The sequence below is a fragment of the Linepithema humile genome, chromosome 5, assembly GCF_040581485.1.
Source record: "Linepithema humile isolate Giens D197 chromosome 5, Lhum_UNIL_v1.0, whole genome shotgun sequence".
NCBI lineage: Eukaryota > Metazoa > Arthropoda > Insecta > Hymenoptera > Formicidae > Linepithema > Linepithema humile.
The window spans coordinates 21913723-21938425 of NC_090132.1; the positions used below are offsets into that span (position 1 = coordinate 21913723).

Genomic DNA, 24703 nt, shown 5'->3' on the forward strand with positions numbered 1-24703 from the left:
AACAATTTGTATAATTTTGAAACAATTTATGCTTAAAAATATGCTAAATAATAATTCATAAGACGACAAAATAAAGTATTCCAAGAATTTATAATAAAATTTCAATCTCTTATTTCTATTGAAAACTGGTTAGTATTCAAAGCGTTAGTTCGGAGATAATTCGTTTAATCGGTTAACACTTCTGCAATTTCCTAGAATTTTATCCAACATTTCATTGAATGTGTTACATTTTCATGAATCACATCAACTACTATTCCATTCGCATTTCCATTCGAATTAACGAAAGAAACGTGATTACTTTAAGATACCGTCGTAAGACGTTACTCATGATCGAGCCAATGTCACTGTGACGTCACGTGGAACACGAACGGCGTTTAGCAGACGCCGGCGAGCCACGCGACTTTGCCGTGACAATGGCTACGTTCTCGATGGACGCGGTAAGTAACCGCAACAATGCCGAGGGAGACAGTTGCCAGGGATGGTGGTGGAAGAACCAAAGTAATGGATGGTTCCTAGAACCCGAGGCGAGTGAATTGTTGGCCCCTGCACGTCCGCCTTGGAGACACCCTCGCCTTGCCCTGGCCGCGTAAATCAATGCACCCCTTCGTACTCTCGCGCGCGCTACCAACTCCCTCGGCCGCCCGTTTTCCTCTTCCTCCATTTACACCACCACACCGCCACCGTCGTCGCGGCCGATCCCCCTCCTCGCTCCGGCCTCTACATACTCTCTCTCTCTCTCTCTCTCTCATTTCGCGGCGGCAGCCCTTTTCCTCGCCCCGAAGAAGGGTGAGTTAGGGGGTGTCGGAGACGTCCGGCTACTGCATTATGTATTTCTCACCGAGCCGCCACTAACTTCCACTCTCACCCTCTCGACCCTTCGTCCCCCCCGGCACTCGTTCTTTTCCCTTTCACCCCCGTTTCTCCGTTCTTCTTCAATGCCCGCTACCTTTCCGCGTTCCTCCACTGCCCGAGAAAACGGATCCTGTCCGCCGCTGGAATCTTTTTTTTTCCGCACGCGAGCTGACGTTCCTTTTAATCACCCGACCCATCGGCGTTGGTAGGACGAGTAGTGTCGCTGCGGAATTAATTTCTTATCTCCATACATAAGAAGTTGGCTTTTCGTAATGAAACACGATGGATATATTAGCGAGAATTTACGAAATAATCCAATTTCTTCGATAAATAGAGATGTGTGCGAGTTATTTTCTAATTTTATCAAATTTTTTTATCTTGCATTAAATAAGTATATAAATTTGTCACACGTATACATTAAATTATCTCTTAAGTAACATTTCATTCGCAGCGTAATGAAGTATATTTAATAGAGAGTAATTCTATTCTTCGAGTGGGTAGAAGATTGTGTGACCAGGGGAGATGGCTACTCGCTTAAACAATCGTCTGATTCGTTTCAACACGCGGATAGAGCGTGTAAACTCGATTCTCGGTCCGTCCGTCGGCGGTCGGTGACTATTAATTACAGGGACACGCTCGGCCACCGCTCGGGAAACCGTGCCATTTCCCCCCTCCCCTCCTCCCTCCCAGCACGCCGCTCACCGTCTATCCGTTCCGATTCTCTCGTGGTACCCGTGATTTTCCACCCTTGGATCGAGGGAATGGGAGCGAGGCGAGGGCTGGCCGGCTGACGGCCTGTATATCGCGCGATTTCGCGTACTAAAAGGGTTGGGCGGTGGTGGCGACGGTAGCGGCATTGACATCCAACCCCCCGGATCGGACTGCCTCGAACCAGCCGGAACGGCGGTGCTGGCCACCTCGACAAATGTAATCTCGTCGGCGCAGCGGCGCTCCTCTCGCTTGACAGCGGGTTCTCCGCGGATGACGAATGTTGTCATCGAGACGCACTTTCGCAAAAATAAACGCCAGATAAATTGAATCGGTGGCTTTTGCAAAACCGCCATAAAAGGGGACCGCTGTCGAGACTTGAAATTTTTTATAAAGAAACGAAAACCGCTTTATTAATGAAATTTAAAAGTTATCTTTAAGTAAAATAATATCTGAAGTTCATGTAATTCAGAATATATTTTTTTAAATATTATTAAATTGTCACAATAATTAACTTGATTAGTACCTATTTAGTATTATTTGCCATAGCAATTTGAATAATTTATTTTTACAGTCAAAATTTCATTAACCATCAATCTGTTTGAAAATTACAAATATATGTTCTTTTAAAGGAAACAAATTCAATAAGTTGTAACATTTTGATTGTAAATAACGTTGTTTAGCAAAACACATGACTTCTTATAGCACAAGAAAGATGCGGGTGATATAATATGAAGACGGGGGTGAGATGTCAATGTCAACTGTCGGAATAAACACGCATGATCGTGCTGACCGGTTCAACAAATGTAATCTCGTTTCGCAGTGACGCTTCTGTGTTACATCAATAAGCTTTGAAAGTAAACACGCTTTTTATCTCAAGATGTATTGCAAATTTTCTATCACGTTTCATCTCTGATTTTTCTCACAAATCGACTAATTTTATAGTACTAGTAATAATTTATTGTTATAAATTATATAATAATATCAAAATTGTTAAAAATATAACAAAATTCCTAAAAAAATATATGCAAAATTTCAAAAATATCACAATTACTTAAATATATTGTGAATAAGCAATAGCTAAAGGAAACATTCTAATATTTTCTTTTACAAAAAAAGCAACAATAATAAAAAAGTTTTATTTTTTAAGAATTAAAGAATTTCTACTATTTCTCCAATGATTGTTTCAAGTAGTTTATAATTCCGACCGTTTTCGAGTGAGAACCGCTGTTGGCATCCCGGAGCCAGTGGTGCGAGTAAACCAATAACGCGTCCGCCACGCCGGGTGCCAGATTCAAATCCGGCAGGGACCGAAACGGTATTCCACGACGAAACGGATAGCGGGAGCTCCGCAGGACATTTCGAATCCGTCTCCGCGTCCTGCGGGCTTTACTGGTTTGTCGAACCATTGGCTCGATTCGGCAATTCCGCGTGCGTTCGACTTTCTCGCGAAAGAGGACGAATGTGATCGGGTGATCATTCGCACACAAAACTGTTGCTCTCACGTAATTTTATTTAATCTAACCGTTGCAACATTTACAGCAAGGATAAAAAAATAAGTTGTGTTTCCTCAGATTATCGAAAAGATGGATTTGAATAAAATATAGCCGATTAACATTTAATAGAATTTATCATTGATATCAAAATTAAACTTGATTAAGAATCACTCGTGTGACGATAAATTTATAAGAAATTGTAATGCTTCTCACAACAGAAAATTGTGGCACAATGCGATAAATAACGAATTATTTATATCTGCATTTTTTTCAACATAAAAAACAAAATTTTAGATATCTCCAATAGAAATTCTATTAAAGAAAATCTTCGTACAAGGAAAAAACTTATATTCATGAGTACATCGACAACGTTTATTCGCCTATAAAAATGTGAGTCATACGCAAGTCGAACACGAATTCAAGTCGAGCAGAAATTTGAAACACGCGAACATATGCCTTCTGAATTTGTTTAGCTAAACCGAACGAAGTATACATATATCGAGTAAAGTTGTTAGGGTAATGTGAAATACTCCTCCGCAACAGGGCGAGTAACGTTCTGGCGTCTTCGTGAAGAAAGTGGAAGAAGGAAGAGATTCGCGAAAGGAAGGAGCCCGAGATATTTCTACAGGGTGTACGAAGCGTATCCAATTTGATGGCATTACAATAACGGGGGTAATGTCTGAGAATAATGAAATTTCCCCCAATCACCACGGCTCGCCTGGAATACGTTCCTTCGTTCCGTTCCTACCTCCGTTTTCTCTCTCTCTCTCTCCCTCTCTCTCTCTTTCTCCCTTTTCCCTCGATCTAAGATCTTTCATCGTCTGCTACACGCGCACACAGCTGCACACGAATGGACACGTATAAGCGGACTAGAGAAAATGAGTAGAAACGTTTTCGAATCAATCCCGTTCCTGAATTATTTCGTTCCCCATCAGAGGAAAGTCGAAAGATCCTCGAGTATCTCGGTTTGCGAAGCGGATTCTGATCAAAAATTTTCGGATGCTACAATCGTTTGTAAAAAATTTATTTTTACGATATTATGTGCAGTATAATCAAAATTTAAAGTTGTCGAGAAGATTTTTTAAAACGCTTTGATTAGTTTTAAAGGAAACGTTTTACAGTTTTATAGTTTTCACAGTAATATGAAGATATACATTTATTGAAATGTGTGTATGTGGAGTGCTTCGAAATGCCATACACTTGTTTATCAGAACAGATTTTTTAAGAACAAATTTTACATGTTTTTCAGATAATACAGTCCTTGGAATGTTACCCACATTACTGTATTAATTTTGTGACGTTAACCCGTTTTCAAGAAAAGACCGGGAGAAAAAAAATTATAAAAGATAATGAAATATCAGAAAACTTGAAACGCGAGATCCCGGAATTCCTTTTGACCGTTCATCGTTTCGCATTTTAGCACTCAATTCGTTCGACGCCTTGTTCCGCCTCAACGTCGGCGCAATAATTCTCGAGCGAACTGTACGTAATGGAATATTACACGGGCCATTAAAGAAACGTTAATCTTGCCCACAACAAGTTCAGAAGCACTCGCAGGATGCTCAAACGCGGCCGGGGATTACGCGCCGGCTTTGATCCTCCAACGCCCCGGAGGCGTGCTCCAGAGTCCGCAAGCTCCTGTAATTTGTTAAAACGCGAAATTCTGTGACGTCGCTGTTTGTGTCGGCGCCTCATTACCGCATAAAATGCTTAAAAGTCACGCGGCGCTTTTGACGACTCGCTTAAATACACTTGTTTAAATTTGAACATTCTTTCAGCGTTTTTTTAAATTAAATTTTCGTTTTACCGATAATATATAAATAATCGAAAAATCATAATCCCGAAATAAAAAGAGTGGGTCAACGTTTTACACATTAACACGCAATGTGCATTCTAAAGTGTTAAATATTTCAGAATTAAGAATATAAATGTATACTAAAAAGAATAAGTTAAAAAAAAATTGTTTTTTTAAATTTCATAATTCAAGTAACTTCACTAATTTGCAAATTTTTTTCATTGCTATACTACTTGAGTAATAAGTACAAAAGTTACAGACGTTACAAAAGTACAAACGCTTGTTGATATTAAAATAGTTTTCTGTGCTATACTATTTTTAAAATAATAAAAAACTTGTACTTATAACAATCAACAACTATTTTTGCAAACTACTTCAAAGAAATTGCGTATCTTTTCTGAGTATAAATATTAAAATTTTCGGTACAACGGAAGGGAAAAGGGTTACAAAAAGTCGCGGATGAACTCTCGCCGGTTTTTTTTTCACAGATAAGAACGAGCCTTTGATACTTTTTTTCTCACATCGATAAGAATGCTCTCTCAGTTCCACCGTCATCCTTTCCCGCCTCCTGCAACCCCGCGACTTTCTTCCGTGGCCTCTCTGTGAGGGTGGCTCGCGTACATCTCGGCGCTATTACGAAGACGCGAGGAAGCGAGCCAGCGTCGGGAAGGGAAGACGAGACGAGTGAGACGAAGAAGACGCGACGGGAAGGGCGGCACAGGGCGATGTGGGAGAGGGAGGGTAGAATTTAGCGACCCTCTTTCGCTTTTTACCCTAAGCGAGTCGAGAGCCCCTTAGCCACCGTTTATTGGACGCATGCAAATATCCATGGCAACGGCGGTATCGCCGTATACGGGAAGAACCAACCCCGCCGTCGAGAACACACCGAACGTACCGTGTGCAACGGGACGGGGGAGGTCTTACTCTCTCCAGGTCGAAGAAGAAAAATAAAAAGAAGAGACGTCAGGGAATTTTCTTTTGATCCGCGCGTCGCCCATCCTCGAGCAATCTCTTAATTGATTCTGCAAGAATCGGTATTACGTTCCCTCTCGAGAGATGCTTCTCGACCGTTATCAAACGCACTGCTAATCATCATACGTGACCTAACCGAGTCTCACGTCTTCTTTCGCGTTTATTTTTGATTAATTTAAAAAATTTTTTTAAACTTGTTTTTTTTAAATAAATAAATTTCTGAAAGTTCTATAAACGATTAGAAATCAACCAATTTTTATAAATTAAATTTCAAAGATGTACAAATAAGATAAGAAAATTTCATATTTTATCTAACTTTCAGTGAATTTTCTCTTCTGACAAAAATTAACAACTCATGATTACAAAATGTGGACGCGAGAAAAAATTAAGAGAAACTTTTTACTGTCCAAAACTGATTAAAGAGAGGCGTATTATCCATCATTTGCCTTCAGTGTCTGTAAAGGTCAAAAGTGTGATACTTTAATGACAGACTATCAGTTCTCGTGGAGTATCGTGACTGTGAAACGGGAAGAACGACTCGTGTTGGGGGAGCAACGCTCGTCGGGGCGGAACCGGTTAACGCCAAATCGTCCGTCATTCGTTTGCGCGATTAACCGCTTCGTGTTAACAACATCAGCCGCGCCACGACAAGGGGAGGAGTTTGTACGTCGTCCTGGTCGCGCGCGCCCGCCCGAGTCCATCGGCTCGCATAAACATCCTCTGTACAACCCAGCCGCCAACCCCACGGAAAACTGATTTCCATCCCCCTTCCTGTGACTCGCGCTATCTATGTAAATGCGGTCCTGTTTTGTGTGAGTAGACAAAGCTCCCTGTTGACAATACGCCTGCGCGTTTACAACCTCCACCCGCCGTCGCGAGAGCCGAAAGTCAGGCTCCATTACGGCTGTTTTGCGACGCGCTTTGTATTATTGTCACCGCGACACTGATTCTTCGGCGAAAACTTCTGTCATTTTAATGTCAGGCTTTAGTCGGTCGGTGAACTCTAACTACGAATTAATGAATATTTGAAATAACTGATTATTTAATCCTTATTCACCGCTCTGGATATTCGCGGATAATGCCAAAAATTACACATGATTTCATTAATACAAAGAACTATTTTACAATTTTACAAAATCTGCCATGGCTTTGATAACAGATTTAAAACAAAATGTTCAGGCTAATTGTCATATAAAATTTTATATGCGCATTAATAGAGAAATGTATTTTTTGTAGATAAAAATTGAAGGTAAAAAAAATCATCAGATAGAATGCGAATTGTACTTACGCTGGGGATGTTGTCGTTCGTGCATACGCCCTCCTGCAGCAAACGATCTCGGATCTCCCACGCGAAGATCGATGGGCATTCGCTCTTGTACAGCGAGATCTTACTGACAACCTCCGCCGTTGCTACGCGCGGTTTGCTGCCGCCTATGGCCCGGGGCCTTATAGATCCGGTCTCATAGTACCTACAACAATAATAATTTGCGGTAAGAATACGCGAAAGCACCGAACTCGCCAGAAAACATTATTTATTTATCTTACTATCCATATTGTGTGTAATTTAAACGTGAGTAAAACCATATAATAGATGCGCGAAATTGTTAAACAATACACTTCAATTATGTACGTCCTTTATCGCGATTTGCTAATTGCATATAGTACTGTAAAATTTGAATAATTCACTTATATTTCTCTCTTAATCGGATGCCAGATTTGTGTAATATTCTTTTTTAAAATTTATAAAAATTGTGTTTAAGTTGTGTAAAAAAATAATAAACAATACTTCGTATTTTGTATAAAATCGTACGAGACTTGAGACTAGTTTTTTAATGATAAGATACAATGTAGCGAATTGATCTAATTGGTAAATATATGATTTAATTAGGAATGCATCACGATACGGAACAAGCAATATTGCAACCAACCTGCCGAGGATTTTCGAGACGCAGCCGTTGCTGACCTGCAATATCCTGGAGATGTCGCAAGGTCGGGCGCCCGAATGCGCGAGCTCGACGATCTTCTGCCGCGTCGAATCCGGAAGTGGCCGGCCGCCGACGAAGACACCACCCAGCTGGTTTACCCCGCTGTGTCCTGTGAATAGAAGTCATGTGTACTTCGGCTCACCATGCGCTTGTTTTTTTATTTAGCAATCATTTTCCAGAACCGGAAGCGACAAATTAAGCCGTCGAGTTACGGTAGCAACAAATTACGAGAGCGATTTTCTTCGGAATCATTCTTTCCTTCCCCTTCGCGCGAGGAATAAGATTCGCGTAAGCCGTGAAAAATTCAAACGCTCCAGCGCCTTCGGAGACTTTTTCGCGTTTCGACGAACAATACCGCTGTCGCCATAGATCATGTATTTTCTCTCATCCCTCCCGACTCATCCCGGAAACCCGAAAGAAGAGAAGAAGACTGCGGCGGGTTCTTTCTTTCTTTCTCTTCGCTCGGCGAAGGGTGCGACGGAGAGGCGAAGGACGAGCGCAGGGGGTTGGCCGCGAGCGTCGTAACGTCAGCGAATCCCATCGTAGATAATCTTCGACTCATTGTGCCGGTGACAAGGCAGACACACACGCCGCCGGCTCGGGACACTCGGGAGGAACGCCAGGGCGGAGTGTCCCCTCGCACAGATATTTTATATTCCCGCGACCGCCGCGCGCAAAAGCTGCATTCGAAGATGACACCTAGTGTGAGGTGCCACGCCCTAATTTTTTTTAGAGATTCGTCGCGCATTTTTAAGAAATGGATAGATGCTACTAGCATCATAGCAAATAATAGATATTTTCATTTCTTTATAAAAATCTATATATGGCTGTAAATTTATCTCTTACAAGTGTAACAAATGTGCTATTTATTTAGAATACAGTAGAAGAAATCTTGATAATACGTCCGTGCATTTATATTATGTATTCGAGCCGCATAATAAATGTATCAACATATGCAACAATTTTGTACTATAAAAGAATAATTTATTTATATAATATTGCACAGATCTGTTAATATATTTACGTGCAAGCCTATCCACTGCATTTATCAACAGATATAACAACATAAAGTGTTATCGAGTTATCGGTATACGAAAATATCGATTGCGAGCCAACAAATAAAGCATGTTTCAAGCGTGGATGTAGCTTTCGCTGGAGGAGAAAAAGGTCCGTTAGGAAAAGCAACGTCGGTTGTCAAAAATTTCTCGTCGACGCTAATTCGGCGCGTCGCCTGGCACACACCCGGAGGGTTATAAGGGAGATTTACGAGCGCGCGCGATCGACGAGAAGGGGGCTCACGGTCGATTGACTTTCGAAAATGGGCCTGGCGCGAGAATCGCGAGCCATTTCTCGCGTGTGTCTACGCGCGCCCTTCTGAATGGGCCCTTCGAAAGAGAGACTACTCCACATGTGCGCATATACGTGTAAACACCTACCGCGTCATAATTCACGAATTAACGGTGCGTACTTTTAATAAGTTGCCATTCGTTTCGCCCCTTTATCGAATCCGTGTAAAGCGAGCGTGCGGAACGCAGAAGCGGTGAAAGTGGAAATTTCTCACTCGGCGGAGGAATCCGCCGATAATACACCGCGCGGGCTCTCGCAAATCGGCGGGCAAAAAGCGGAGCAGTGAATTAAAGAAACAAATAAAGTCTGAAAAGAAGGGCGAGCGCCGTGCCGGCCAGAGCGGCGAGGGAGCGCGAGCAAATTGTTAAACGCGCTTCGAATGCCGGTCCTTAACGAGCGATAATAACTCGCGCAAATAACTGGCGCGTCTTTAGAGGGCTAGTTTCTGCTGTTTCTCCTTCTCTCTCTCTCTCTCTCTCTCTCTCTCTCTTTCTCCCGCTCATATCATTCGTCCAAACATTGTGTGTAAGCATGAGAGTACTGGGGAATTATAGCTCCTCGTCGTCTCTCCGTGGATTGAGCGCGGATTTTGGCTATGTGCATGTGTTCGTTTGTATTAGAGTCGGTACAACGGCAGGGGTGCGCGAGACTACACCTTTAAGGCAACCGGCATTAACCGCGCGCGACCAAAGGGTGTGCTCGAGTGGGCATTCGGCCCAAAGGACGTGTTTTGATATTGTAACGTTTGTATTAAATATCAAGGCGGAAGGGTGCCGCGCGTCTGTCTGAGCCTGGGCGCCGTTTATTAGGACTTCATTAGCCGTCCCTTGATCCCTTCTCGCTTTCTCATCCTAACACCCTTTTCCATAATGCATCATCGATCGTGCGCAGAATTTTTCCAAGTGTTCGTCATTGTTTAGGTTTCCGAAAAAACATCATTATCGTGTAGATCATATTTTTCACAGGCTAAATTATTTAAATAATAATTTTTATAAATTTGATTTTTTATTACCTCATTTAAAATGTTAAAGTAAATTAAAAAAAAAAGAGAGAATAAATATAAAAAATATTAGCACATAAAAAGGATCACAGAATCGCAGCGCTATATATGTTGAATTTTATTTTCCTGTCAAAAACATTTGTTGAAATATGGAAAATATTTATTATATTTGCTGATATAAAAGCGACGCTTGCACATAGCTCTTGTGTATTTTTAACACAATTAAATAGAAATAGGTGTCAATTGCCTTGAAAGTGTAAACCACATTGGTTTAATACCTGGTATGCTTATGGAATCTAGGTGACTATAATTGGATCAAGGACACATTCATTCTATGCTAACAAACGCGATGAAATATACCGGCGGGATCAACTCGCTGTAACAATACGCAGTTTCTTTCAAAGATAACTTTGCATCTATTGATATGTAATAATATAATTTCAATAGTGTACTGAAGATAAAATACTTTCTTGTGCAACAGACCGTGTGATAAAATCTTATATAAATGCATCATTCTGAGTCAGCACTATCCAAAGATATCTTTTTCTTGTGTTATATATATTATATTGTCTCCTTTTTCATCTTTTTTTAACATGTTACTATTGGTTACTGTCATCGTTCCTATTAAAGATCGATAAACTGGATTCGTTGATACCATTACTGCCGCAGCTGCTATACACTTTTCTAGGCAATGATATGTATATTATTCCAGATTACCATTGCTATCAAATACATGTGGAAAGATAAGATGATGTCATAACGTGTCCCAAATTTTTATGCTAAATAGCCTGAATGTACACACAATGTGTGTTGCTGTCGCAGAGAAAAATGTTGATGCAGATCTCGTAAATATTTTCATAGTTCGTTGGTTTACATGCACGGAAACACAATTTTAGAAAACTTAATCGCATGTAGTTAAAGCGCTAATCGTGAGGATCGATGAGGAAAGTGTTTTCGGATGTGCACAGACAGTTTGATACTTCTGGCAGCGCATAGTCTTCAAAAAATGGGAAGCTCGTTTACAAATGGGCAACAGAGCCTCGCTGACGCGACGGCTCAGACAGCACATTTATCATCCGTCCAACTTCTTCCTCCCTATCCGACTTATATATCCACCTCTCCTTTCCCTTCTTGTTCTATGGGGTGGTCCTCCCATCATGACGTAATCAATTACGACGAGTAGCGGCTCGCCGGAGGTTGCCGGCTTCTTCCACGCCGAGACTTGCTGCCGATTTCTCATACCGGAATAAAGTATTCGCGTGCGTCTCTGTTTTGATTTGATCTTCACTCTTTCAAATGGGTCATGACTTTATCACTCTTTTCTATGTCTTGTAAATGCTACGTGAGATAGCATTTACATTTAATTTTTGAGTAATAATATCGTTTTAAAATATATGTTTTTTTAAGATTCTTAAAATGTTTTACATAAAAATGTCTTAACAGACATTATAAAACAAAATATTTTTTATATTGTTAAAAAAGTATTTCTTAATAAACAAATTACTATAAGTTGTTTAAATATATTATACAAATTATGTATTTTGCAAAATTAATATTATAGAAAACTTGGAAAATGTAACTTGTGAGATTTATGTTTTGAAAAATATTAAAACAAATAAAAAATAAACATGTATATACAAAATGATTCGTATAATTTTCAAATTTATTTTGAAAAGTTTAGCATAGAATTTTTGAGAGATTTATATTGCAACAGTTTATATGCCAAATTTGGATCCTTTCCCATCCATTTAGCAGGACAATTTGTATATCGATGACACGGATCGATTGAATTTCGTTCGACGTGAAAAGCCCCATCCGTCGGTCCGAAAGCTTCTCCGCCGTAGCCATTGTTACGGATTATTGTGCATCATTGTATCGAGTTCCGCAGAAGTTGTAGAGTTGAGAACAGTCTCTCTCTGCGATCGTTATAGCGCTGTTCAAAGTGCGACGACAAACGCTTACGAGCGGCAGTTAAAATCGGTTCACCTAGAGCGTTGTCGGTGGTGCCTGCCAAGCGTCTCAATCATCTCCGCAGAGATGCGCTTCCGGGAAATGAATGAACGGAGAAGAGCACGGGACACCCTTCAAACCATTTGAGACTCCTCAACTTTGGGGAGGAAGGTGTCAAGGGATCCCCACTTGGGTTCGAGTGTTTCGCGCTTGGCATAGTGTGTTTCGAGAGTAATCGCTGAAGAGATTAAAGAAACGGAATATCTGCTCGATCGCATCAAAGTATCATTTTACATCAATTTAGAGACATTTATTCAGACTTAATCAAAATTCTCAAAGTGATTTAACTGTCGTTTATAGAAAAATTAAAGCGATAAAAATATCAGTATGCACTTTGTAACTATTTCTGAAATTAATATTCAGTAATTACTTAATAATTTTATTAAATTTTTTTTTTGCTCTTTTCCAAAATTAATTCATCGTAATTCAATAAAAAAAAATAATATTTTAACAAACATTAAAATAATCCTCTTATTGCGACTTATATTATTTTTTGTTTTTCTGATTGACGTTTGACTTCCATTCTATAATTTAAGCTGTGAAAGAAACTCAATCATAATAGATACTTACAAACAAATAAAAAAAGTAAATGTAAAGAATAGGTAGCAGCGAACGATGAAGTTCTCCGTGGACTTTATGGTGTCAATGATACGCTTTCGAGAGTTAATTTATGAGATCTTGTCGATACAGTGGGTTTCTCCGTGAAGCACCAACAAGTTGCTCGGAGTTGGCTACTCATGCTTCGCCATAACGTTGCTCGCACAATGCGGAAAGTCGCGTGCATCATCGTAGACGACACCGTCTATTTTGTCGGTGAAATCGTTCGATGATAGAAGAACCCGCGTTCGTCCCGATCTCTCCCCGTCTTCATCGTGTATTGAGACGCCATAGACGACATGACGAGGGTCAGTCTATAACACAACTGACCGTCAGGTAGAGGCGGAACAGATCGCGAAAGAGAGAGACAGAGAGTAGAAGAAGCGGGAGCATCGTTTGAATGTGACCGGCTACGATCGTCATAATGGCCTCATTGTTGCGGACATGTTTTCAAAATGAGGACCCTTACCTTGGCGGGGTGCGGCCCGCTTTTCCGGGATCGCAAACTACACGACACTGTCCTGCGAGGAGTAGCGTGCACAATGAAGACTCGAGTATTTGTTGTGTAGTTGTTTGCAGCCAATCTGCCGCGTGCTTTGACCTGCAGCGACTCCTCTTCTATTCCCCTCTTCACTTTTTTCCCTCTCTTTCTCTCTCCGTTGCCGGCACTACCTTTTTTTCCCCAAAAACGCGTTCCCGACAGTTATTAGCGTTATTAATGGCCGTCCATTGACAACTCGATTCATCCTCGATCACCGATTTGTATCGAGGGGAAAAGATCGACTCCCAGGACAGATGTGGAATCTTGTTCCAGGTCAAAGGACCGTCGACGATCTTGTGCCGTGACACCGTTAGTTTACACATACGACTACATCCTTTAAGACGCTAACGAGATTTCGACTTGATTGGTCGTAGGTGTCCATTTATAAGACGGAAAATACATCGTCGATACCGAATAAATTGAGCGTATAATAATTGCATGTGAATGAAGCTGTTAATAATAAAACGCTGAATTTGCTAATGACGTTGATCGTAATGATCAAAATAGACATATTATCAATCTAATATCATCTGTAATATCATTTGTAATAGAAAAAATTATATATTAGCAATTATACTCTTAAGCAACGTACATACTGCGTATTTAGAAAATAAAAATATTGGGACGAATTCGTGGAAGCTACTCATTAAATAGAAAGTGTTTCGAGCATTTCGACACCAATTATTCGTACAAATCGAAAAACGCATTATTCGAGCAACTGTTGAACGCGCTGTGAGAGCGATTCGGTACCCCGCGGCGATAGTTTCTATTGCGCGCAAGCCGATGCGCTGCTCTGCGCTGGAAAGGTGAGTGCTTCCTGGCAAGTGGAAGGCTCCTCTTTCCGGGTCGAATTATCCAATTACCTGGAGGCCAACTATATGCTGGAAGGTCGGGGAACAGATCGGGATCGGTGCGGTGCGGCGGCGGCAGCCGCACGAGACGGCCGCCGTGGCCCAAAGCAGACTGGACAAAGAGCCCCGTAAACGCGTTATTCCGCGCCAACGAATCTGTCAGAGCCGCTGCTTCTCTCTACGAACACGGTGTACGAAGAGGCGCAGGCCCGTCCGCGGGCAATTCCGAGTACTATCGTAACCGTCCCCTCGTGTGTCCGGTGTGCAAATCGCGTCTGCATACATCCAGCATCCCAATGTGTATCAATAGCGATAAGCAAACATTTGTAACTCTTTCGTAATAAAAAAGAAGAAATGCTAATCATTTTGGTTTGCTCAAAATGACGTGAAAAGTAAAATATGATAAATATTCGTATTACTCAATATATATTTTCTAAATAGAGTATGCTGTTTAAATATAGCGACATAATTTTTTTCTGTTACAAATATCTCCAATTAAAAATAATTAAAACGAGTAGGCATGTGCAAATTACTTTTTTTCCATTATAACTATTAATTTTTTCTTAAAAGCGTTTCTAATAAATTAACTTTCAAAGCGTAACTAGACGATATAAACATCACTTTTAGAGTAGAGCTCATATTTTTCTCTCATTAAACATGTTAACAGAAAAGTGAATTTTTCGCATCAAGATTTGTTCTGTATCTAAATTCTTGCATTTCTCTTTTCAGTTGAACATCTCAGTTACATTATTATTTCCTAGACGCCGGAAAATTGGAAGGAACTCGGATACACCGGTTGCCGATATTTCCGTTAAATAAGTAAAATCTCAGCAACAATATCGAGGAACATGTGTTCAGACGTATAATCCGTGCGGACGGCGATTTGTGAATAAAGAGAAAAAAAAGGGAAAAAGCTTAATCGACGTACGAGGGAGATTTTGGAATCCTCGCTACGTCGTCCGCGGGAGCCCCCCGTTTTTTCGATAGTTATTACCGAAAAATGCAGGAAGGGTCCAGCAGAGGAGCGTAGACATAGGCCGAGGGTCGACGTGCATGTGCCACCAGGAAATAAGGCGCCGCGAGGGCTCCTTTAACAGAGGCGTACTACAGTACAATCGTACAAAGTGCACAATGACATCGACTGGTTGGTTGGTATTGTGGTCGCGCAGCGCTTGTTCCCATGGGAGTGCGATGCCCATGGGGATTGTGACATAATTAGATCTACGTATCGGAATGATCAGCTGTGGGAATAGTGCGGTAGCGTTGTCGATTTGCATCTAACACGGGGATCTACATCCGATGCAAATGTGATATCGAATACACTATTAAATCTCGAACCACATGCGACGCGTCAATATCCCCATAAATAAATTTTCATCGTTGATATCCGCAGAAATAGCAGGTGAAATTTTACATTAAATATACTGCGATATAAACAAATACTTTTACACATAAATAACTTTACTATGAAATTTTGCGGACAACACTTAACGCGATTATATTCAAAAATAAATCTTAATAAATTATCGTAAGATAAATCGTCATTAATATTTGCAAAAAGATAAATTTGTATTTTAAGCAAAACAAAAAAATATTTTTACATAATTACTTTCGATTTTGTCAAAATGAAACTTTTATCATTAATATTCGCAATTAGATAAATTAAATTTATAAATATCGTAATGTGAGAAAGTATTTTCGGGACAGCAATGGTGCTTTCACACGACAATTTGGACGTAATAAACGAAAAATGTCAATATAAGAAAAGAAAAGGAAGAGTGCACATTCGCAGGTGCGGCTTATTTGGCCTTGTTATGAAAATGAGAATGTGGGTCGGACTATGTTCGAAGATTGGTCTAGTAGTCAGGGTCTCGAGCAGGTGTGCGGGTGGAATCGTTATTATTGTGTGCGAGGGAGGATGGGTCTGTGCTTCAGAGCGCTGAAGTGGCATACCTCTCAAGTCCTTTTTGGAGAAAAAAAAATGAGGAAAAAAAAGATTTTTGTTGGCGTGTAAGTACGTGCAAGAATGCTGAGAAAAAGATGGGGAACGAAAAACGGCGAAGAAAGGGACAGGAAAAGAAAGAGATGGAGGGCAAATAAACTCGCCGATGTGCTAACAGCGTATGCAGAAACGAACCTTTGGAGAAATCAAATGAAAGTGCTGCTAGCGCGCCAAACGACGTCATTATCGCGCGGCGGGCAACGCGCCGCGTTTTGCTAACGATCCACGTGCATTTTTCCTCATTTTATGCATTTGTCCGCCGTTTATTTTCCTCACTGCGGCGCGGCGTGAGCAAAAGAAATTACGTTTCTGACTCCTCCATGTAAACCGGATGTATTTCGCCATAAAGAAGCAAACAATCCTAAAAGTGTATATCAAATGAAAACGATTCTAAATCGGATTCTGCAAGTTTTGTGTCACATATAAAGAAACGACGTATTTAAAAATTATTACAAGAGCGTTCGCACTAATTTTCATCATTGGCGAACTAATGTAAGTCGGGTATCCATTTTTTAAGAGACTTATGGGGTTCTATTGAAAGATCACGCCGCCATTCGCGGATACGTACAATAGCGAACCGATGTAATCTCAGGAAACATTTGGGGGAAAATTAGGTCGACAGTTGCTCGCTTACCCATGAGTATGCCCGGCCTATCCGTTACCCCCGTTGCGATTTGTCAAAATATTTATTTAGCGCGGTATTCCTTTTTACTTCCGACATGCGGTTTTCAAACTGTATCGATAAAAAAAGTAATATCCTTCATTGCGATTATATTTTGTTGCATACAAAGTTCAGCTTACGAGAAAAGTGTGTTTAATTATGTTGCTTTAACTCGCGAATATTCATACTACGAGCGTCGTGCTCACAAGATTGAGAACAAATTTATGTAGCAATTGTAAAAAATCGCCTTGAAATTTTATTCATCTTGGCATATATTTCCAATCTTCTAAAGCATAAATATAAACTTTTAATTATTTTTCAAAAGTTTTCACATACTACTGTACAAACGATCGCGATTTTTATGCGACGCGCCATTCACGATGACTCCGATTAGCGAATCCACCGTAAGCCAAGAAAACGATGAAACGTGAAGAAATTTCCAACGTTGGCTTAACCGCGTTTACCCTCTCAAACGCTTTCGAAGCTCGTCTCGTCGATTAACGTCATGCCTGCGTGAGCTTGTCCCGGGGACGGACAAAAGCGACGCCCGCCGCCGCCGCCGCCGCCGCTGATGTCGGCGACGATGTCGTCGTCGCGGTAGCTTTTCACACCGTCTCCATTTTCTCGCCGTCACCCTCGGCATCAGCGCGAGAGAGGGCGCGGTTTATATGACAGTTTTTTGTTTCCCGTCGGGGCTACATAGTTAGGATGGAATAATGCATACGCGCGCGGGCGAAAGAACGATGAGTAATGCGAGAGGATCTCTAACGGCTCGAGGTATCTTCGAGATATCTGCCGGAGGCATTAAATAATTCTTTTCTCAATCATCACGCATTTTTATTATAGATTTTTACTACGTTTCTTCTTGTTTTAATCAAACTCACAAATCTGAGAAAAAATTCTAAAGAATTGTAAAGATTTTTAAACACAGTTAATTAGAAGGTTATTCTAAATAATTCATTGAATTAATTTACACAAAACCAGTTATTAATAAAAGTAATCAATTTTGCTGAAAATTAAAGTTTGTGGAAATTTTTTATGATTAAAAAGTTTTTGACATCGCAAAACTTTTGTTTGAAAAATATCTTTGGCAATTAGAGAATTAAGCATGTCAATTTTATTATGTTACAACCTCTAAATTTGTAATAATTACCACATAAAGCAAACACGCTTCTCTTATTTTGTGCTAGTGAAAAGCTGCTTGAGCGTTTTGTGACAATTTCAGCGGCGCAGAAACGTTCACAAAGCGCTGAATCCAACAAATAGTTTCGCAAAGTACTCGTGAAAACTCGGTGGCAGAATCTAAAGTGCGGTCAAGTCCGGCCGTTTAGAGAGAATATCCAATCGCGCTTCGTCGTTCTTCCTCAATCTCTTTCTATCTCACTCCGGTGTTAAATCAGTGAAACGATCGGGACATTATTCGCGACGGCCGCGGAGAATCCATGAAATTCCCATAGCAATAGCTTCACGCCGTGACAATGGCTAGGGTCGCCGAGTCGCTCGTTCTTTTCTTTCGCTGCGTTAATGAGCTCCTGGTTTTAACGCCGTCTCGGTGGCACTTCCTCTTATTGGAGAATAGATAAATATAAGCGCGAGATTAAGTGCGAAAACTCCTTTCCCAAATTCGAGAACACGGCGAAACGAGAGATTTAAAATCTCTTTCCTTTTAATATTTCAGAATATTTAAAATATTTAAAGACGCGCCGACGGTAGATATCGGGGAAAGTTTGACAATCGTTCCTAAAGATAAAAATAGTTGAACTGTATAAAACAAAACTACTATTTGAGATTTGTAATTCGTATTATGCTTCGATAAAAACGCGATGCAACTTCGAGATCATCTTAACTGCTGGAAGTAACTGTCTAGGATTTTTTCGAAGGACAGTTGCCCCGTAAGGACTAAGATAGTCGATTGAGGACTGTGTGTCTTGCATCAAGCGTATTCGACTGTGAAATTCTCTCTTCAAACAGAAGCGGGTGGCTAGCACATTTCGAGCTCGGTCCACCTCAGTCGAGGGACGAGAACGAGGATGGTTCCGAAGAATTCGTAGTCGCAACGCGGTAGCGCGACCGGGCCAAGCGGAGGACTCGGGAAAATCCACCACGTATCCAGTCCACGTACGAAATGCTTCGATAGATAGCCGTAAAAGCCGGCGGGCGGCGGCTCCGCTCGTCCTCTTCGAAATCTCGCTATCTCGCAGGAAAAAGAAGCGGGAGAAGAAGGACGCCCGAAATAACGCGTATCTTCAGCGTTTTTCAGCGGTGCCGCAGAAGTGGAAAGGATGACGATGATGATAGCGGTGGTGAAGTATTCAATACTTCAGGAAATAAGAAGAAAAGGGGGAGCAGAAGGCTACAAAAGCATGAAAACATTTGCAGCTGCGAGGTAGTTCTGCAGCTCGAAGTGAATCGTGCGCATAGAACGATGAAACAAAATTATTCTAATAATATTGCTAGACGTGAGAAAAAGTTTTAATAATTTGCGAAAGAGTATCCCTCTTCGACAAATAACAAGAGGCTTGTAAATTTACTGCAGTAAATAAAATTGTAATGTTTTCGATAATTTATAATAATTCCATAAATATCGATGCATAGAATCTTAGAATTTATTCGCTGTGTACTGTTTTTTGAATGCTAATACCAATAATTAGTCTTACAAAAATATACGATAAATATTATTGTTCTATCATTTTTGTAAAATTTTTTACCAATCACTACTAAACAAAAAGCATTGAAAGATGCGCTTCTATGCTTGGAAAAAGCTTGGGAGATATGAATTAATTGAATAAGAGCGGTGCAAGCTGTCGTCGACGAAGCAAAAGCGGCGGGATCAAAAGCGGAGGAGTTCTAGCTGTTTTGGAGGAGCATGAGAGAACCGTTTTAAAGAGCGCACCCCGTCTATCTCTCTCTATACCAATCGCCCTCCCCGTCTTTCTGGCGTTTTCATATTTTTGCTCTTCCTCCTTCGCCGCAGTAACGTACGAAAGACGAGTACGTATATTGAGGCTTCGAGGGAGAAAGGCCGGAGGGTGAAGAACCGCCCGGGGGTTGCCATCTACTCGGAATTCAGAAACGATCAATGCTTCAGGAGAACCCGCCGTCACCTCCATCTCCTCCTCCTCCTATTCTGCCTTCTTTTCCTCGCTCTCTTTTTGTCTTTTTCTATCTTGACTTGCCTCTCGTACTTATCGAGAAAGAATGAGAAGGAAGAGACGAAGCAAGCGCTATCCTTTCTTATTCTTATTTCGCTACCGCGCCACCCTTCACCATCGTTCCTTACGCGTAAAAGCAGCTCCTGCACGGGGAGGAGGGGGGGGGGGGTTGATTCGTCGTCGGCGAAATGTCGTGCTGACAGCCGACTCCACGCGATAAAACGGAGGTCGAACGATTTGCCAAACTTCCGGATTTCTTCAGAAAGCATACCACCTCTGCTACCTGCCGTAAAGTCGCTGAGTGGATTTTCTGGTAGCAATTTGTGAGATTTCGAGCGATACTCTGATACACATAATGCCATTAACATTTACATTTATGAAAAATTTTTGCAACAAGTTGAGCACAAAATAATTATTCAGAATTAAATACAAATCAATTGAAAAAATTTAATACATGCAGTATTAGATCGTAATAAAATATTTATATATTTTTTTATTTACTTCTGATCATTCTAATATAATTTAGGTCTCTCTTAAACATTGTATATAATATAAATTGTTCTTCAAAAAGTTAAGTGTTAGTCAATTATATTATTTTCAGATATAATCATGCTTAAAGAAGCAAATTATTTGCGATAAACAAGAAGTAAGCATAAAAAATTGCGACCATAATTTCGGAAATGTGGTTGCTAAGTTACACGCGCGATTACTCGCGACAACTACGAGGTGCGTCTCCTCGTTTTACGCGACAGAGCAGGACAAATGTGCGGAAACGCGACGATTTGCCAAACTTTGGAAACTCTCATCAGGAATTACGGCTAAGAGACCATCGTTAGTTCGAAAGTTGCAGAACGCCGTTTGAAGCGTTAACCCTCCCAACGTGAAAACTTTGTTAAATACTATCTCGTAGATATTTCACTGGAAATGTCGCCGACTGGCTTTGCAATTCTGCAAAAATTACCCGCGAATATGCAGCTAAAAAATTTATGGAGGTTGCATATTATATCAACAAACAGAAATCTGATTTGAATTCGTTACGATGCAAATAACAATGAAATAACGATGCAAATACCGATGAATGTCAACACATTTGATATTGTCACATCGAATATTATCTCAATCAAACGCCAAGTATCTTCATTCGTCTCTCTAAAAAAATTTTCGCGCTTAAACTTTAATTACGCGCAGTGTGGTTAATAAAAATGGTATTACTTATGTGAAATAAATACTACACCTACAAATAGATACCACTAGCGTTGTATTTTACAAACGTGGAGAGCGATGCGAATATTATGAACATATGGAAATGGTCACATAAAAACAATTTAATTCTGCTTTTAATTTATTTTTAGAATATCCAATAATTATTTTTATGCAAATCGTGCATGTCATAATTTTCAAAGCAAAAATAATTTTTCTGCATAATATTAACTATGTCCAGAGAAAAATTAAATTAGCGCAATAAAAATGCTTTCTGCCCACGTCATTTTAATTACTAACACTTTATGGCCTTAATTTTTTGCTTTGATGACTCTACAAGATGAATGAGCTGATCAATATTTTATATAATCTTAAATAACAATTACATAATTCTGCTGTAAAATGCGACTGTTTTATCGTCAAAAGTACAGATTGCTCCGAGTTACAGAAGAAATGATAGTGCACATTACAGCAATGACAAAGTTGCATAAATTCCAAAAAAAGGTGAAGTGGCAAGCTACTTGTTCATTTTTTTCAACGAAAAAAAATTAAGTAAACACCTAATTTGCTACCTGAATTATCTCGGCCTGACGTAAAGCAGGCATAAAAGATCGACAAGACGATCGATTGGCTGCGAGTAATTCGTGGTTCTCTCGCGCGATTCCGTCGGGAAAATAAGGAAGGGCGGATTTGTCATCGCCTGCGAAGCGAGGTCGGAAATACGATTTGTACGTGCGATCGATCAAAACAAACCTTCGTCTCTTGGCACCGCGGTGGCGGAGGCGGCGGCGGTCGCTCTATCCGGGGCGATTCGATGAGCTAACGCCAACTTAACGCTACACACCCCACTGAGCCGCACTCGGTCAGATAACTCGTGGATTTTCGAGCACTCTGCAGATTCTCCGATCGCTTCCTCACTTGTGGATTCCGCGCCGCCGCGGTGTTTAATCCGCGCTGCCGCCCGCGCTGTGAACCTTCGCGGAATTTTTCGCGCTAAAGGGAATCGTCAGCTTGTTACAGACTATTTATCTCAAAAAAAAAGTAATTGTTTTTGAAGTAACTTTTATAATAGCGTGGTAATATTTTATTTCCAATCCATTCATCTAGAATGTATATGCACTACAATGTATGCGAATAGAAGAATTTAGGATTGATGAGAAAGCATTTGCAGCAATTTGTTAAAATGATAAATCCTGTATAAATAAATACACGTTTGAAACAAGCGGAATTAAATTCCTTTAACAAAGTAAATTATTACTGCAAAATAATTAAATCTAAAAATAGTTTTGGGATATAAAAAATATTCATTAAAATTTTTAATTGATTCCAGACTTTTTATATCAATAACTTTTTTTACAATCGGTATAAAAAATATAAAAAAACACGTTTTGCGCGTACCATGATACACAGACCATAAAGAAAATATAATTGTTGCAAATACATGTGAATGTACATCAAAGAAAAAAAAAGATTTAAATTATGCTCCTGAAAACTGTATGTGAATATTTTTAGCTATCCGAAATTATCCAAACTTTGAAATAACAAGCAAGATAAGGACGAAATTGTCGAAAGTTGAACATAATAATTAAATTATTATACAATGTAATAATAATAAATCAAAGTTTTCTTTGTGAAACACTCAGAAAAAACAGTTCATGTAATGAATTATCAATACTTCTCAATATATTTTGTCAAAAACTCGTAGCACGTTTGAACAATTGCAACGAAGTACAAGAATTAAGGAAAGGAAGTATGCGAATTATCTAATAAAAAGACGTCGCTTGCTCCTCTTTAGCCTGGCGTTTTAGCTGAGTTATATAACGACTACTGAGATGTCAAAGGACAGAAATTATGATCAGCGGAGGTACGAAAGATCCCGCGGAAGGAACGAACGGAGGACACGGAGGACGTAGCGAGGTGGGCGAGGAGCGTTGGAAGGCGTAAGAGAATGGAAATCAATACGTGAAGTGAGCAGCCAGTTTCAGGCAGAAGTTGCCGGCTTTAGAAAGCCTTGAGACGTCGTCTGCCCATCCTCTTCGGACCCTTGTGTTAAGAGAGCTCGAGCAGGCGAGAGCGAAGGAAGCGCCAGTGACAGAAAGTTAGAGGGAGAGAGAGAAAGAGGGGGCGGGTATGCGAGAAAACGAGAGAGACAGAAAGAGAGAGAGAGAGAGAGAGAGAGAGAGAGGGGAGGGGGAGATCGAGAGACGAGAGGTTCCATTCAGGACTAATGGGGTTAAACGCCTTAGCCATCAACCGAACGCCTCCCTCTTGATTCTCGGACGTTTCGATTCGTCCGGGGCTAGAATTCGAATTATCCGTAATATCTCCGGACATAGTTTACGTACATCGAGAATCCGTCTCGCGAATAAATGATAAAAGTATACGCGAAGCCTTCGCACGCGGAATTATTTCACCTCAGGAACGTTCGTACATGCTTAACTATAATGTTTTTTCATCATTTTTATCACTATTTCGAGAATAAATTCCTCCATTAAATTGGAATAATTTCTCATACGTGCCAAATTATAAAAATAATTTCCGATAATTTTATATCTTATGCAAATTATAAGACCAAGAAATAAAGTAAATGTTTAACAAATGATGAAGAAATACACGAAACACTTATTTTAAATTAAATGGGAGGAATTAGTTTTATGCAAGTCGCATGAAGCATCGTTAATGCGAAGCGCCAATTGCAGAAAGAGAATTCGTCGCACGTATGATGGTTATATGCCATTGGCATTTCGTAACCATCGGCCAAAGATCGTTAAGTTTTATGCTTCTTAACGGGAGCTCCGCCTCCATAGAGGTTTTACCATAATCGTTCTCATGATATTCCGTAGTAATGGAATGCCGGTTGGAAAATGACATATAATCGAGAATCATAAAAAGGCATATTCGGAAACTTCCCGATGTATCAAAGTTTGCACACCATATCATTTTTTTATCATCTATCACAGCTTTCAAAATATTGACTCACTTTTATTCTATTTTTGTCAGAGATTTAATCACACAAATTGTATAAAAATTACTCTAAATAATATAATCAATGACAGTTTCGTCTTTGGGTATTTTAGAATTGAAAATTATGAATTAAGAGTTAGAAGAGAAAACTTAAGATTTAATAATTAAGAGTTGAAAATAGAGAGAGAGAGAGGAGTTGCTACGTAATATATGTGTAAAATAATCTGCTGTTAATCGATTATTTAGTGCTTCTGACAGTTTCCACAATTGTGCACATTATTTCAACGTCCATTATTACTTTGGTTCGTACATGTATAAAACAATTTTTGGTGCACAGATTGATCGACATCGAAATTTTTCCAATTTGAATTTTCTAATTATATATTGAGACATTGACTTACCTTTATGTGCCATGTCGTCAGCAGTGACTGAGGCTATGAGGCCGGTGGCGCCCGGCCATGGAGCGACCGCAGCGCCTAGCTGCTGCGAAGGCAGAATCTTCGGGCCTTTGAACACTTCCGTTCACTGAAACACATAATTAATATCATTAGAAAATCTCGATATCACTCA

At 40.2% G+C, this 24703-nt stretch overlaps 1 protein-coding gene across 5 annotated transcripts in view; it reads right to left on the bottom strand.

The window, feature by feature from the left end:
• Positions 1-24703, bottom strand: part of LOC105676114 (paired box protein Pax-6-like) — an 84540-nt gene that overhangs the window by 42086 nt on the left and 17751 nt on the right. For all 5 annotated transcript variants that reach the window (XR_010890304.1, XM_067355414.1, XM_067355413.1 and 2 more), the window contains 3 exons: positions 24535-24658; positions 7752-7917; positions 7112-7292 (listed from right to left, as the gene is read on the bottom strand). Coding sequence is in view for 4 of the 5 variants with exons in the window: in XM_067355414.1 (XP_067211515.1) it covers positions 7112-7292; positions 7752-7917; positions 24535-24547 (360 nt within the window). In the remaining variant the exon portion in view is untranslated. The remainder of the gene's footprint in view (positions 1-7111; positions 7293-7751; positions 7918-24534; positions 24659-24703) is intronic.